The sequence below is a fragment of the Camellia sinensis genome, unplaced genomic scaffold (genome assembly GCF_055761805.1).
Source record: "Camellia sinensis isolate YWXY unplaced genomic scaffold, ASM5576180v1 Unanchor1, whole genome shotgun sequence".
Classification (NCBI taxonomy): Eukaryota; Viridiplantae; Streptophyta; class Magnoliopsida; order Ericales; family Theaceae; genus Camellia; species Camellia sinensis.
Window position 1 is genome coordinate 23,827,700 of NW_028128987.1, and position 12,886 is coordinate 23,840,585.

General features: G+C 37.6%; 3 protein-coding genes across 3 annotated transcripts; all 3 read right to left on the minus strand.

Annotated features, from left to right (window-relative positions):
* Window positions 1-289: 289 nt before the first annotated feature.
* Window positions 290-2,958, minus strand: LOC145814137 (uncharacterized). The gene is made up of 4 exons (XM_082910664.1): window positions 2,271-2,958; window positions 1,389-2,177; window positions 507-1,294; window positions 290-423 (listed from the first exon to the last, which is right to left on the minus strand). The coding sequence occupies exons 1-4, from the start codon at window positions 2,956-2,958 to the stop codon at window positions 412-414; spliced, it is 2,277 nt and encodes a 758-aa protein (XP_082766790.1). The 3' UTR covers window positions 290-411.
* A 3,117-nt stretch (window positions 2,959-6,075) lies between these two features.
* On the minus strand, window positions 6,076-8,390 carry LOC145814138 (protein FAR1-RELATED SEQUENCE 5-like). Its single transcript, XM_082910665.1, has 2 exons — window positions 8,225-8,390; window positions 6,076-7,948 (listed from the first exon to the last, which is right to left on the minus strand). Exons 1-2 carry the CDS (start codon window positions 8,227-8,229, stop codon window positions 6,076-6,078), a joined length of 1,878 nt encoding a protein of 625 aa, XP_082766791.1. The 5' UTR covers window positions 8,230-8,390.
* A 2,087-nt stretch (window positions 8,391-10,477) lies between these two features.
* LOC114258852 (SKP1-like protein 14) lies at window positions 10,478-11,205 on the minus strand. The gene has a single exon (XM_028198859.2). It carries the CDS (start codon window positions 11,118-11,120, stop codon window positions 10,623-10,625), a length of 498 nt encoding a protein of 165 aa, XP_028054660.2. The 5' UTR covers window positions 11,121-11,205; the 3' UTR covers window positions 10,478-10,622.
* Window positions 11,206-12,886: the final 1,681 nt, after the last annotated feature.

Here is a 12,886-nt window from a genome sequence, read left to right on the forward strand (position 1 = left end):
GGTTGATGAAGGTGGTTAAGGTTTGTTGAGTTTCAGCATCAAACAGATGTAGCCTTTGAGGCAATGGGGATATTTCGTCTAGATCTTGTTGAAGAATAGAAACTTCGGCCCAAATATCCTGGCATGGACCGACGGCCTGTGAACATTAATAGTTTGGTGAGAATATATGCTTGCAAGTAATAAAGAGTAAATAGGATGAGGTTGGAAATGGTAGTACCTGTCCTGATAACGTGCACGCAGACGGTTGGCCTTGTTCAGCTGTGGTTGTCGCATGAGGACGAGTTGTTTCTGGTACTGATGAGATGGCAGCATCAGCGCCTTGAGGGTGTTTCTCTGGTTCTGCTAGCAGGGGAAAGTCATGAGGACCTTCAAGTTCTGTCTCGCCCATTGGTCGTGGAGATGAGTCCTGTATTATGTCCATCCCTGTAAATTGGAGAACAATACCAGTTACTTAAAGAGAAGTTTTTTTTTCCCAAACGAACAGTAACATTTGTATTTCTATTTACCTTGGTTGTGGTGAACTTCTGGTTGAGGGGATTTTGTGTTGTCATCTGTTGGAGAGGATTGGCTGTTGATTGAAATGTCAAATTCAATCCTCTGTGATTCTTTGTTTGACGTTTGGGAATTGGAGGGGTTGGATGGTGATGGTTGAGGGCTAGAGACAGAAGGGACAATGTGTTGAGGAGAAGTGGAAGGATGTTATGATGCAGACTGTGTGGATTGCTGTGGCGAAGACTGTGAAGCAGGTTGTAAGGAAGTTTGTTGCGATGCTTCAGGTGGTGGTGGAGTTGGTTGTACAGTGGGTTCTGTGGGTACATTACTGATTGGACTGGGAATTTGATGAATGTGTTGAGGAGAAGTGGAAGCATCGTCATCATCAGCAGCAGCAAGGAGTAATCTCCTTCTTTTTCTCTGCACAAAAGTAAGTGATCAGTCGGGCGTGAATGCAAATTCAGATGCTGTAAATATGTAAAGTGAAGGCTTACTTGGTAGAGCTGCCCTGAAGGATTTGATGTTGTTTCGCCAACCATTTGGCTGAGAGGGATATCCCACTCACTTAGGTCTGTGCTTAGAGCAGGAGCAGTGGAAGGCTCTTCTCTCTTCTTCGCCGTGACCTCTGTCTCAGCAGGGGTACGGGTGGTAGCTCCTCTCTGTGCTTGTGTCTGCGTGGCTGCGAAAGAGTCTGCCATTAATTTCGGAACTGAGGGGGTGTTTGTCTGAGTAGTTGCATCCATTGGATCCTTGCCTTTACGTTGGTCCCTAACCAATGGTTCAGCAGCAGGCACAATTTTGGCTGTCAAGGGTTAAACAAGTTAGTGTTGTAGAGAAAAAAACAAAACAAATTGCATGACACAGTCAGGGATATGAAGTATATGAAGGAAGGATACCTGTAGCCTTAAGCTTGGAAGGCGAGGATATGCGGCCCTGAATATGAATACAAGTATCGTTAAGGCAGCTTTCAAGTGGCTTGCAGAAAATAATGGCAGTCATAAGTCCCCACCAATGGTCAAAAGCAGCCGAGCAGTCCGAAGCAGGTTTGAAGAAGAAGGGGCCAAAATCTTGGAAAAGTTTGGTGTTCTCTGTCAGAATGGATTCAGCTTGTGTAGGATCTTTCAAGTGGATTCTGGACCCAATCTCCTCATGGATGGTTGGGTGGAAATAAGGATAAGGGATAGCCTGGGAAAGACCAAATTGCCTGGACCATTGATTGGGACAGTATGTCTCAAAACTGCAGCTGGATAGCTTGGCGGAGGATATGGAACAGCCAACCAAGACATGTCTACAGGTGAGAATGTGTCTCCAACTCTCATTTTGTTCTTGGACTTGCTCATTGTGTAAATCAGAAGGGTCTGTGAAGAGGAAGCGAAGTCTACTGGAGGAGAATTCAAAGTTTTGAAATGGCATGTACAGGTTGGAAGGTCTCTGCGAAGGAAGGTTGTAAAACATGGTAAGATGATTTGTGAAAGTGAGTTTTGAATGGCTGTTATAAGTGAGCAGTTGCTCAGCATAGGAGTGGCAAACAGGTTTCAAGGTGTTAGGTGGTGGGGGTCGTGCCTCAGGGAAATAGGCATACAACCAGGCCTGGAAGAGCCAGAAGGGGCCACCACAGTTGCCAGACATCTTCTTGTCGACAAAGTAAAATAGGGCCTTGTAAAGGGTGGCAAGAAGATAAGGGGCTAAAGCCATAAGTTGGCCGTCTTGCATACACAAGGCAAGGGGGAGGTATTCTTTCGTGATCTTGTACCCAGGGACACAAAAAAGAAACTCACAAAGCCAAAGTAAGTAAAAAGCAGTTCTTTCTTTGTCATCGACAGGGGAACCACGCTTGCCTTGGTATTTTTTGGCAAAATCTGTATAGCACATGTCAGTGTTTAAAGTAAATGTCACTTTTGGAGGCTCAAGGAGAGCATGAATTGGATTGCCCAAGATTGGCAGACCAGTCAAGTAAGCTACATCTAAGATGGTAGGGGAAATCATACCAAAATTGAGGAGTAGGGAGTTACTAGACTGCGACCAAAAGCATGCAGCAGCAGCAATCAGCCCTTTCTCCACGTCATAAATTTTAGTCGACAGTCTAATTGCTTCAGCAATGCCCTGGTGCTTCCATACTTCGGTGTCGTGACCTTCAATTCTCCTGGCCCAGCTTCGCCAATCAGAGTCTGGTGACCTCCACCCTCTGAGTGGGTTTTTGCTGACATTCCAGTTAGTCCACTTGAGTCCAGCTTGGTTGAGAAGAAGGTTCTCACCATTACCAAGGGGATAGTATGGAGCTAGCTCGTCTGGGAAGTAAGACGCGAAGGTAGGGCCTAGAGTAGCCTTAGCGATAGAGCTTGGGCTGGGCAATAGGGTTGCAGCAAATTTTAGAGGAGCGATAAGTGCTCTGATAGGGTCCGGGAAGCGGAGTAGGTCTTCATTGTTCTCCTCAGCTGGAGATGGTTGAGATTTTTTCGGTGCCATGGCTTAGGGTTTTGTGGTGCTCTGGTTTTGAACGGCAATGGTTGAGAAGAAGGAGTACAGTCTGGGGAGTTCGAATCAGAGGGAAATGAAGTGGTTTGAAGTTGAAAGGGTGGGTCTTTTATAGCTTATGATGGGGCCAATATATTTAAAAGCTCTTACATTGGGCTGTACTTTATGTTTGTTTTGGGCCCAAACAATGGCCCCCTCGTTGAAGTTAAATATCATATGACTTGGACCCCCATGACCCCCTCTCTCTCTGATTGGCCACTTTTTTTTTTTTTTTTCAATTTCTTATTTTTTTTCCTTCTCCAAACAGCAGCCCCCACGTGTGTGTGTGGGAGGGGGGGGGGGGTGGTGATTGGGGGGGTCTCAATCACTTCCGCAATATTTAACTTGAACATGGGGGCCATTGTTTGCACCAAGTTTTGCCAGTCTCTGTCGACAGATGGTCCACTTAATCAAGGGCATGTGGCCAAGTCTGAAGGAATGTCCACGACCTGAAAGTGGGCTCTCTGCATGTGGGTCACCTAGAAGTGATAGGGGAAGTTTTTACCACCAGTCACGGAGTTAGCGGGCACACTTTCAGGAGGAAGCATGAGACAAAGCAGGAGCCTTGCTCTGTCGACAGAAGTTTAAAACAGTTGGTGGCCATGAAATAAACACAAGAAAAGGGAGCTCGACAGAGAGAAGTGGAGGTTTAGTATTGATATCCGTATACTGTTTTTGTGGCCCATCATTGCATGATCCCACACGTCTACACCATAACTGCCACTGTAACTGCCCCGACTTCGAATCTTCAAGTCCACTCTGCCAAATATTGACTCTTCCCTGTCGACCTTCCTTTTCACCATTGTGGGGCATGTCCCTCATCATTATGAGACAAAAATCGACAGAATATTGTCCACTAAACACAACCACAGTCCTTGCAAACTGGGTCAATGAACCGCAACACTTGGCCACTCACAGTTACTGCCCCTGACTATGAATCATCAAACTCTGCCAAATATTGAATTTTCCCTGTAATTTAATCAAAATATATTCAATGTCGGTAAACTTGAAAATACATTTGAAATAACCTTTTTCTGTATTGTAATGACTTAAACACAATTGTTGTCCTACATTTTACGTAACGAAAATACACAACTTATTTATATCAAAAACAAAATATACATCTCGGGTTTATAATCAAAAAAATGGGAACTACTTTTTTTTAAAAAAAAGTTCACTCATATTTTCACCTACATTCTGATTGGATATTAGATTAAAAATTCCTCTTTGCACCTATTTTTCCCACATCCTCCCAACAGCTGCTCCATTCAACTAACATTGAATCTTGCATGCCACCTGACTTACACGCTGGAGCAGTTACTGGCAGTGCTCATGGATTTAGTGGCCACCCTCCAAGAGGAAACATGAACGAATTGGGAGTCTGTATCTGTCGAGGAAAGGCTAAAAGGACCTGGGCACAGGTGGTAACTTCAATTATATGCACTTCGACAGGTGGCAACTTACTTTCTACATTGTAACTTCTGTGTAGTTTTTTCCCTTCTACTTTCTACTTTGTTACAAACAACACAACAACACAACAACTTACTTTCTACTTTCTACTTTCTACTTCGTTACTTTCTACTTTGTTACCATCACTTCATCGAAAGAAGTCTTCATCCATTTCAGGCATTTGAACCAATACCACAATTGCTTGATTTTCTTCTTGAACTTGTCAACTTTAAATTACTGCTTCGTTGCTGTCCATATAGGCCCACCATAATTTTACTAACAATAAACCCATAGTAAACATTAAATAATTTCACAACTCCTGTTCGTAACTCGTAATTCATATACCGATCGGCATGGAGATAAAGTAACGAGTTCGTTGGGTTACTTTCTCCATGTAACACCCAAAATTAACTGCCACTTGGATTATATACAAAATGCATGTGCTGGTATGTAATTTTGCAAACCCACTTGGACAAAATTCGTATTTTACTCGAAATATAATACTAATTTACGGACACAAGTCATAACAAATCAATACGAAGCGAAACACATCGTTAGTTGATAAACCACACCGCAAAAAACCCTTCAGTTAGATCCAACCAAATATGGAACAGAAACAAGCAACCCGCAATAGGAATCTTGGAATACAGACATAAGCCAATTCCCCACCCAAAACAACACACAGACAACCCATATATATCTCACCTCACCTTCAGTTAGTTTTGAAAATGACAAGTCACTGCAAACACAAATGACAACATCACTCTAAACAATATGGGAAATTTACAACTCGTGGCCTTGTACATAAGTAACGTTGTGCCATTTCCTGGCATTGTACATAACCAATTATTTACACGTTACGTACAGCAATCCGTGCAAAATGAAAACTACATACATTATTTCCATGTGTTTTCAATAGTTAAGGGAATAAGTAAATCATACAAATTATACAATTACCTGATTCACCTCATCAATTGTGTTCGAATCATTTTTCCACACTGCTGCTTCAACACTACCGTATTGGCCCACAGGCTGCTTGGAATCAGGAGAAACATCAAAAAATAGTCGCCGTTGCTTAATGTGCGGTGTACTTGGATCCACCAACCCAGTTTTGCAGCGAACGGGCAATGACTCCGCATTGTACTCACGGTCAGTTATGTGGGGTGTATCTGCATCTGAGTTATTACCCACTGTTCGGCTAAACCGAACCTTAGGACACGTTCGCTTGGTGTGCCCAATGCATTTGCAATTCCCACATTTTCTTGGTCTTCGACAGTTGGACGAGGCCTGTCCTGGGTTCCCTTTTGTCTTCACAACATCAGGATCTTCTACTCCAAATTGTCGACGGAATGAATGTTTCCCTTTGTCTCCATTCCCACCGTTCAAATTCCTCTCATATAACTCCTTCATCCGGCTCGTCATCGGAAGACATGCATCCCTAGCATCCTTGAAACCTTCCGTTGATTGCGAGGCATAGAAACACATTTCGTTGTAGGAAGAACACAATATCCCATACCGGGCCGTCTGTGTTGTAGTGTTATCAATTGAGGGTTGAGGCCATTGCTGGCCATCCTTGCTTGCAGCCCTTGTCCATCTATGCAGCACACAAGTTGGGGGAATTTACGTTAAATTTTCAGCTTTCATAACACATATCATGTGGCAGTAAGGTAGCCCCAACGACTCAAACTTCATGCAAGAACATCTCATTGCAGCATCCATTGGACTGTGTGTTACTATCCATGATCTGTCCTTCACTCTGTACTTATGAATATAGTAGCATTTCTGACCATCCGGCAAAGGGAACACATCCTTCACATTCAACTTCCCCTCTTCTAAGATTTCATCACGGAACATTCTAAATATATTTCGGGTGAATAGCTTAGCTCCATGTCTCTCTATATCTCGCAATGGAGTAATCAATACCGAAAAAGTGTTATTTGTTTCAGCATCATCTCCAGCCTCGTTATACCTTATCCTTGCAAGAGCCCGATCATAGTGCCTAACAAATTCATATAGCTTCAATTTGTGTTGGAGGAAGGGATTGAAATAAGCATTCATACACTCCGAGCGCTGAGTGCTCTTCATCCCAGCAAAGAAATGTCCACGCATATATGCCTCAGCCCACATATGACGCTTCTCATATGTCTCCAACACCCAACTGTTGGTTTGAAGTCCAAATTCTTCGACCATTGTCGTCCAGCCATGCTCAAACTTTGTCTCATCCGTTTCCATGTCCATGCACTGCTTGAAAGCATGTGCAAAGCCACTTATGTGAACATTTGAAACAGCATTTTTCCCAAGATGCCAATTACATAATCGATGTCTTGCATCTGGAAATACTCTTCTGATTGCCTCTCGCATCGACTTATCCCCATCTGTCAGTACGGACACAGGTGCTTTATTGCCCATCGCCTCCATAAATGTTTCCAAAACCCATGTGTATGTCTCAATTGTCTCATTAGCTAGCAAAACACATGCAAATATCGTGGTCCTAAAGTGGCTAGTCACACCAGCCAACATGACAAACGGTTTCTTGTATGCATTGGTTCTGTAAGTTGAGTCAAATATCAACACATCACCAAACTTTGCGTAGTCGGCCCGCGATTTCGAATCTGCCCAGAACAGATTTTGTAACTTGTTATCGTTACACACATCATACTTGTAAAAAAAACGTGCATCAACATCAAGTTTTGCGCATAGGTAAACCAACGCACCCTGCGCATCACCATCCTCAACTTCTGCTCTACGTTCGGCTTGAATATGGTTGTGCAGATCCGTGCGGATGAAACCAACATTCTCATAAGACCCGGACTGATTTACCATATAGTCCATGATTTGGCTAGTCTTCACACCGACATTGCGCATAGCCATTGCTTGAGCTTTGTCACCGCTGTTTAAACTGCGATGTGACCTCAGATACATCACACAGTGTTGTTCCGCCAATTCATGGTTGTGGTCTGCGACGAAGTGAGTCACAACATACTTTCCCCCTTCACCAGCATCCGCATCGTACCGTATGCGAAATTGGGCTTTGCAACCTACTCTTGTTAGTGCCTTGGGAGCTCTACTCTTCTCAGCAACACGGTCCAAGTATTTTGGTAATCTCTGACCTTCCCTTGAACACAACCACAGCCTACTAACGACCTTTCCCTCTTTATTTGTGTTAAATCTGGATTTTCGTATACTAAATCCCTTGGCTTTAGCATACGCATTGTAGAAATCTTCTCCATCTTCGACCGAATCAAATTTCTGTTCCAGAATAGCACGTTCAACATCACCAACCATGTCATTGCGATGAGCATCGTCAACCATTTCTTTTTTCACATCGGCTCCGCCATCTTCAACGTTCATGTTGGTTGCTTCTTCATTGCTCGGACCAGCTTCGCAACCATGATCAGGTTCTGCCCGACTTTCATTCATCAAACGGATGTCATCTGCTTCATTTGGAATGTCATAATCATCACCTTCCCTTTTAACTTCCGCTGGGGCCATACTGCACATGACATTACTACCAACAATTACTTGATGACCGAAAATTGTTAACACAAACACAAACATGACATTTTCACACGGGTTACCTGTTTGTGCAAACACAAACACTCGCTTGAGAAACAGAAAGAGAAAGGTTAGCTGCCAATGGAGGGGTTTCCGTTGGAGCGAAGCGTAGAGCGGTTGAAGTTAGGATGGGGGTTTAGTTGAGGGAAAATAGCTGAAGTGAACGGGCCAGAGAGACAGAGAGGGAGACAGAGAGAGGGACACAGCTCCATACCTCATATCTAGTTCGAGAGAAGGGCTTCACTTCAGCAATGGAACCAACACAGCCTTCTAGTTACGTTGTTGTTGGAAATCGCCCGTTATACTGTTCCCTACAGAGCTTCGTCAATGGAACGAACCCAACAGGGGCTTCTCCCTGTTAATGGAAATCAACGGTTACACTGACTCAACCTTACACAGAAAGGAGAACAGAGAGAGATAGAGACGAAATACAGAGAGTGAGTGGGATGCAATCATGCAAATACAAGCATTAACCGGTTGCCCCGGTTTCAACTTTTTCACGATTAAACAATTCAATGGTCTTGATCAATTATTGTAATCTAACGGCTAACAATTGGGTTGCATATGGTGTGCAACCTTAAGGGGGTTGCACACTTAAGCATGACCCTAAATGGATATCTATCTATATCTATATCTATATATATATATAAGAAGCTCTTTCTTCTTCATGTTTTTCTTCTCTCCTTTTTGGCCTTTTCATTTTGAATAATTTACTATTTGTGGCTTATATGTTGAGTGAAGATTTTTCGTAATTACGCATTCTTGGTCAATTATGTAACAAATTTTTTTGTAATTACGCAAACATTATTGGTCAATTATAAAATAAGTTATTTTGTAATTACGCCAACATTTTGGTCAATTATGAAATAGGTTTTTTTTTGTAATCACGCAAATATTATCGGTCAATTATGAAACATAAATATTTTATTTTTGAACAAATTACAAATAAACTCATAAAATTTGTTTAAAATATGAATTGGTCCTATAATATTTTAAATTATCACTATCGTTTGTTATAAATTTGGATTTAACACAATATCCAAGGAAAAAAAAAATGTTCTCCTATACAGTAATAAATTATTAAAATTATTCATTGAAAAATATTTCTCATATCATGAAAAATTATTAATTAACTTAATGATTTGTTTATCAAGAAAATGGCTAACTGAAAAATATTTTTCATATCATTAAAAATTATTAATTTACTTAATGATTTACTTATGAATAAAATTAATCATTTTTTATGTGAGTATAATTTATGTATTAATAAAATTAGTCATTTGTATATATATATATATATATATATGTATTTTCTTCTATTTCTTGATTAGTTCAGTGACTTACCTTAGTAATTTTTTTAGATGAGAGAATTGTCTTAGTATTTGTTTTATATTTATATATTGAGGAAAGTTACACACTATAATTTTGTTTTTTTTATTTATAAATTCAGAAGAAATGTGAAAGACTCATAAATTCACACAAAATAATATGGTAATAGAAATAGTATGATAATAGAATTAAAATCGATATCATTGGAGGTATATAACAAATCAAAAACTAATACATATCATATTACATAATTTTATTATATATCTAATAATTTATTATATTTAATTTTATAAAACAATAGTTAAATTTTATCAAAATACAAAACTTACACATAGACGGGGGGGAAGAGCGAAAGAAAAAGAAAAAAAATTTTGTTGGACCAATCAGCACCCAAGCATCCACTGGGGTGCTGGGGTCTACCCCATTTTCCTAATATATATCTGTCTCCCAGAGAATGGTTTAAAAGACTTGAATTTGCTTACATAAGTTGCATGCGTATCATTAATATATCTTAAAATATTTATCCTCATTTATTGATAACTAAACCAAATTTGCTACTTGAATAAGTTAATAACATTTACTACATATATAACTTACATCCCGGAATAATTATTTGATTGTCTTACCAATATAATTAGAAATATGTTTAAGACTACAAAAAAATCATTCATGATTAGGAAAATGTTTAAAAAATCTCATCTTCTATTAGATTCTCACATCTTTTGGCTATGTTTGATTTGTTTCTTGAGGAAAGAAAAAAAATGAGAAAAATTTCAAAAATTTGTTTGGTTGAAAATTTGTGAAAAAATTTTGAAATCATTTTTCTTTCTACTATACTTCAATCAATCTCTTTTTTTTCCTCCTCTCTCCTCTCACATCTTATACGTCAATCGATTCGTTTTTTCTTACATCCATCTATTCAATTACAAAATAAAAAAAAAAAATTTAAATAATCTCAAACTCCAAAACTATTTTCAAAACTTATAACTAAACAAATTTTTAAATTTTGTAAACTCTTTTAGAAAATTATTTTTCAAAATTATTTCACAAATACACCACACATAGTCTTTGTATTTTTACCCATTAAAACATAATAACAATAATAAAAAAACACACACAACCATTTACCAAGACCATAATTTTTAAAACGATTTCCAATTCAAAAAATCCAAAAAACAAAAACAATTAAACTAGGGAAAAAAATTTTGTTTTCAAAATCCTAAAAAAATATTTATAACATGAAAATTTTCACTGTATAAAATCCAATTACCATAAACTAAACCCTAAATCTTGAAAGCCCATTCATGCTCATTGCGAACCACCGCCTCTTCCTCCGGAGTGAAATCATTCTCAATATTGAATATCTTCCTCACCTCCTCTGGCATCAAATCCCTGATCTGATCTGCAATTCGTTGACAAATCAACTCCAGCAAGCCCTTCACATCGAGGTAATTCGCAGCAGAGACGAGTTTGAAGAGCACAGCCAAGTCCTTCTTCGCTACAAACTCTGAATCGAACTTTTTCAGATCGGCTTCTTCAGAGATCTTCTTTGAATCCGCATGCTTTGAACAGTAATCGATCGCCATTGTTAGGGTTTCGCTGTCCACGTTTGGGAGTGGAATCGTTGTGATTGTGGATTCTTCGTCCTCGATTATGCGCTTGATTGTTTCGAATTGCATCGCGATTGACTCTGTTAGGATGAATTCTTTGTTGTCGGAGCTTTTCAATGTGTAAGTCTTCTCCGAGGATGAAGACGGAGAAGATGATGAAGATGCAAACATAGTGTATCTTTGATTGTACGTTGTTGAGATTTTACACAGGGTTTGAAAATATTAGGATTTGTCATGAATTCTATATAAAGAGAGCTTTCCTTGGTGAAGAAGCAACTTAAATAAAATAAAAAATTAAGACACCATTTGGCATGTGCTATTTTAACATAATAATTTATTTGAGTCACAATTATATCATTTAGGTCACATCACCTTATTACATTCCTTTAAATTTAATTCATATTTTATATTTTTTCATAAAACATTAAAAAAATTACTAAGGCCTTGTTTGTCATCTCTTAAAAAAGTCAAAAAGTCAAAAAGTCACTATCCTATTTAAATCACATCATCTTATTTAAGTCACATAACCTCTCTACCACATCACTTCAAACCTAACCTATACTCAACCCATATATCATAAAAAGTGAAAAAATACATTTATTTAGATCATCCCAAACCACTCCTAATTTAGCACATGCCAAATACCCTCTAAATTACATATGCCAAAAATATAATAGGGAGTTTTGGAAATTGACCTTTTTTATAGTGATTTTTTAATTTTTTAATTATAGAAAGACTTTTTAATTATAAAAAGACTTGATAAAAAATAAAGAGAATGATTTAATGATTTTTATGATTTTTTGACTTTTTAACTAAAAAATAACGATGGTGCTACATGTACCAATTAGTATACTAAGTAGTGTACCAATACTAGTTATAACATTATTATTGACCACAGTTATTAATCACATTACAAATTTTAAAAACTTCTTAAATTGTGTCACATCATCAATTAGTAAACTAGTTAATACACTAATCACATTACAAATTTTAAAAACTTCTTAATTTGTGTCACATCATCAATTAGTAAACTAGTTAATACACTAATTAGTACCTATAACATTATTTAAAAAATAATTCCCAAATAAAATCTAAGTACAGTTTTGGCACACAATTACATTGGATTCTCATTATAATTAAACGTAATACTTACCTCTTTCTTTGTTAATAACTTTTTAGTCATATGAATGGAAAAAAGTCATATATATATATATATATATATATTTTTTTTTTTGTACTGGGCTAAGTTTGGCAAGTTGAAAAAAAATTAAAAAGTCAAAAAGTAATTTAAAAAGTTAAAAAACTATCACTATTCACTAAAAGTAAAAAATTATGGCTGCACAACTCTCAATTCTAATTTTCTCTCACACACTAATTTATACAATTTTTTACTACACATTTTTTCATAAAAAGTCAAAAAGTTAACCTAAACAACCATATTTTTTTTCCTCAACTTTTTAGTCTAAAAAGTCAAAAAGTGCACTTATTTAGAACATCCCAAACAACCCCATATTATTATTATTTTATTTATCTTTATTACTTTATATCATTTACATTAATTTTGATCCTTTTAACTTTATTAAAAATGGAGTCAATATAATTATACTAAAACTATGATATTAATTGTATTTTCTTTAAATCTCAAAGAATTTCTCTATAATTTACGTGGATAATAATAATATTCTCTTAATATCCGTGTATTTGAATCTAACTAAAATACTACCAATAGTAATAATTTACTAAATACATTTGTCAGACAAATTTTTTTTTGAGATTTTAAATTTAAAGTTTCTGATATTAGGATTTTATAAAATAAAGAATATGTAACATTTTTGTAATAGTTGGGATCCCTTAGAATTTTCACAACGAAATTTGTCTTCATAGAAAAATTTTCAATTTTTCACAGAGAAATTTCAACTTCACAAAGAGAAATAAAT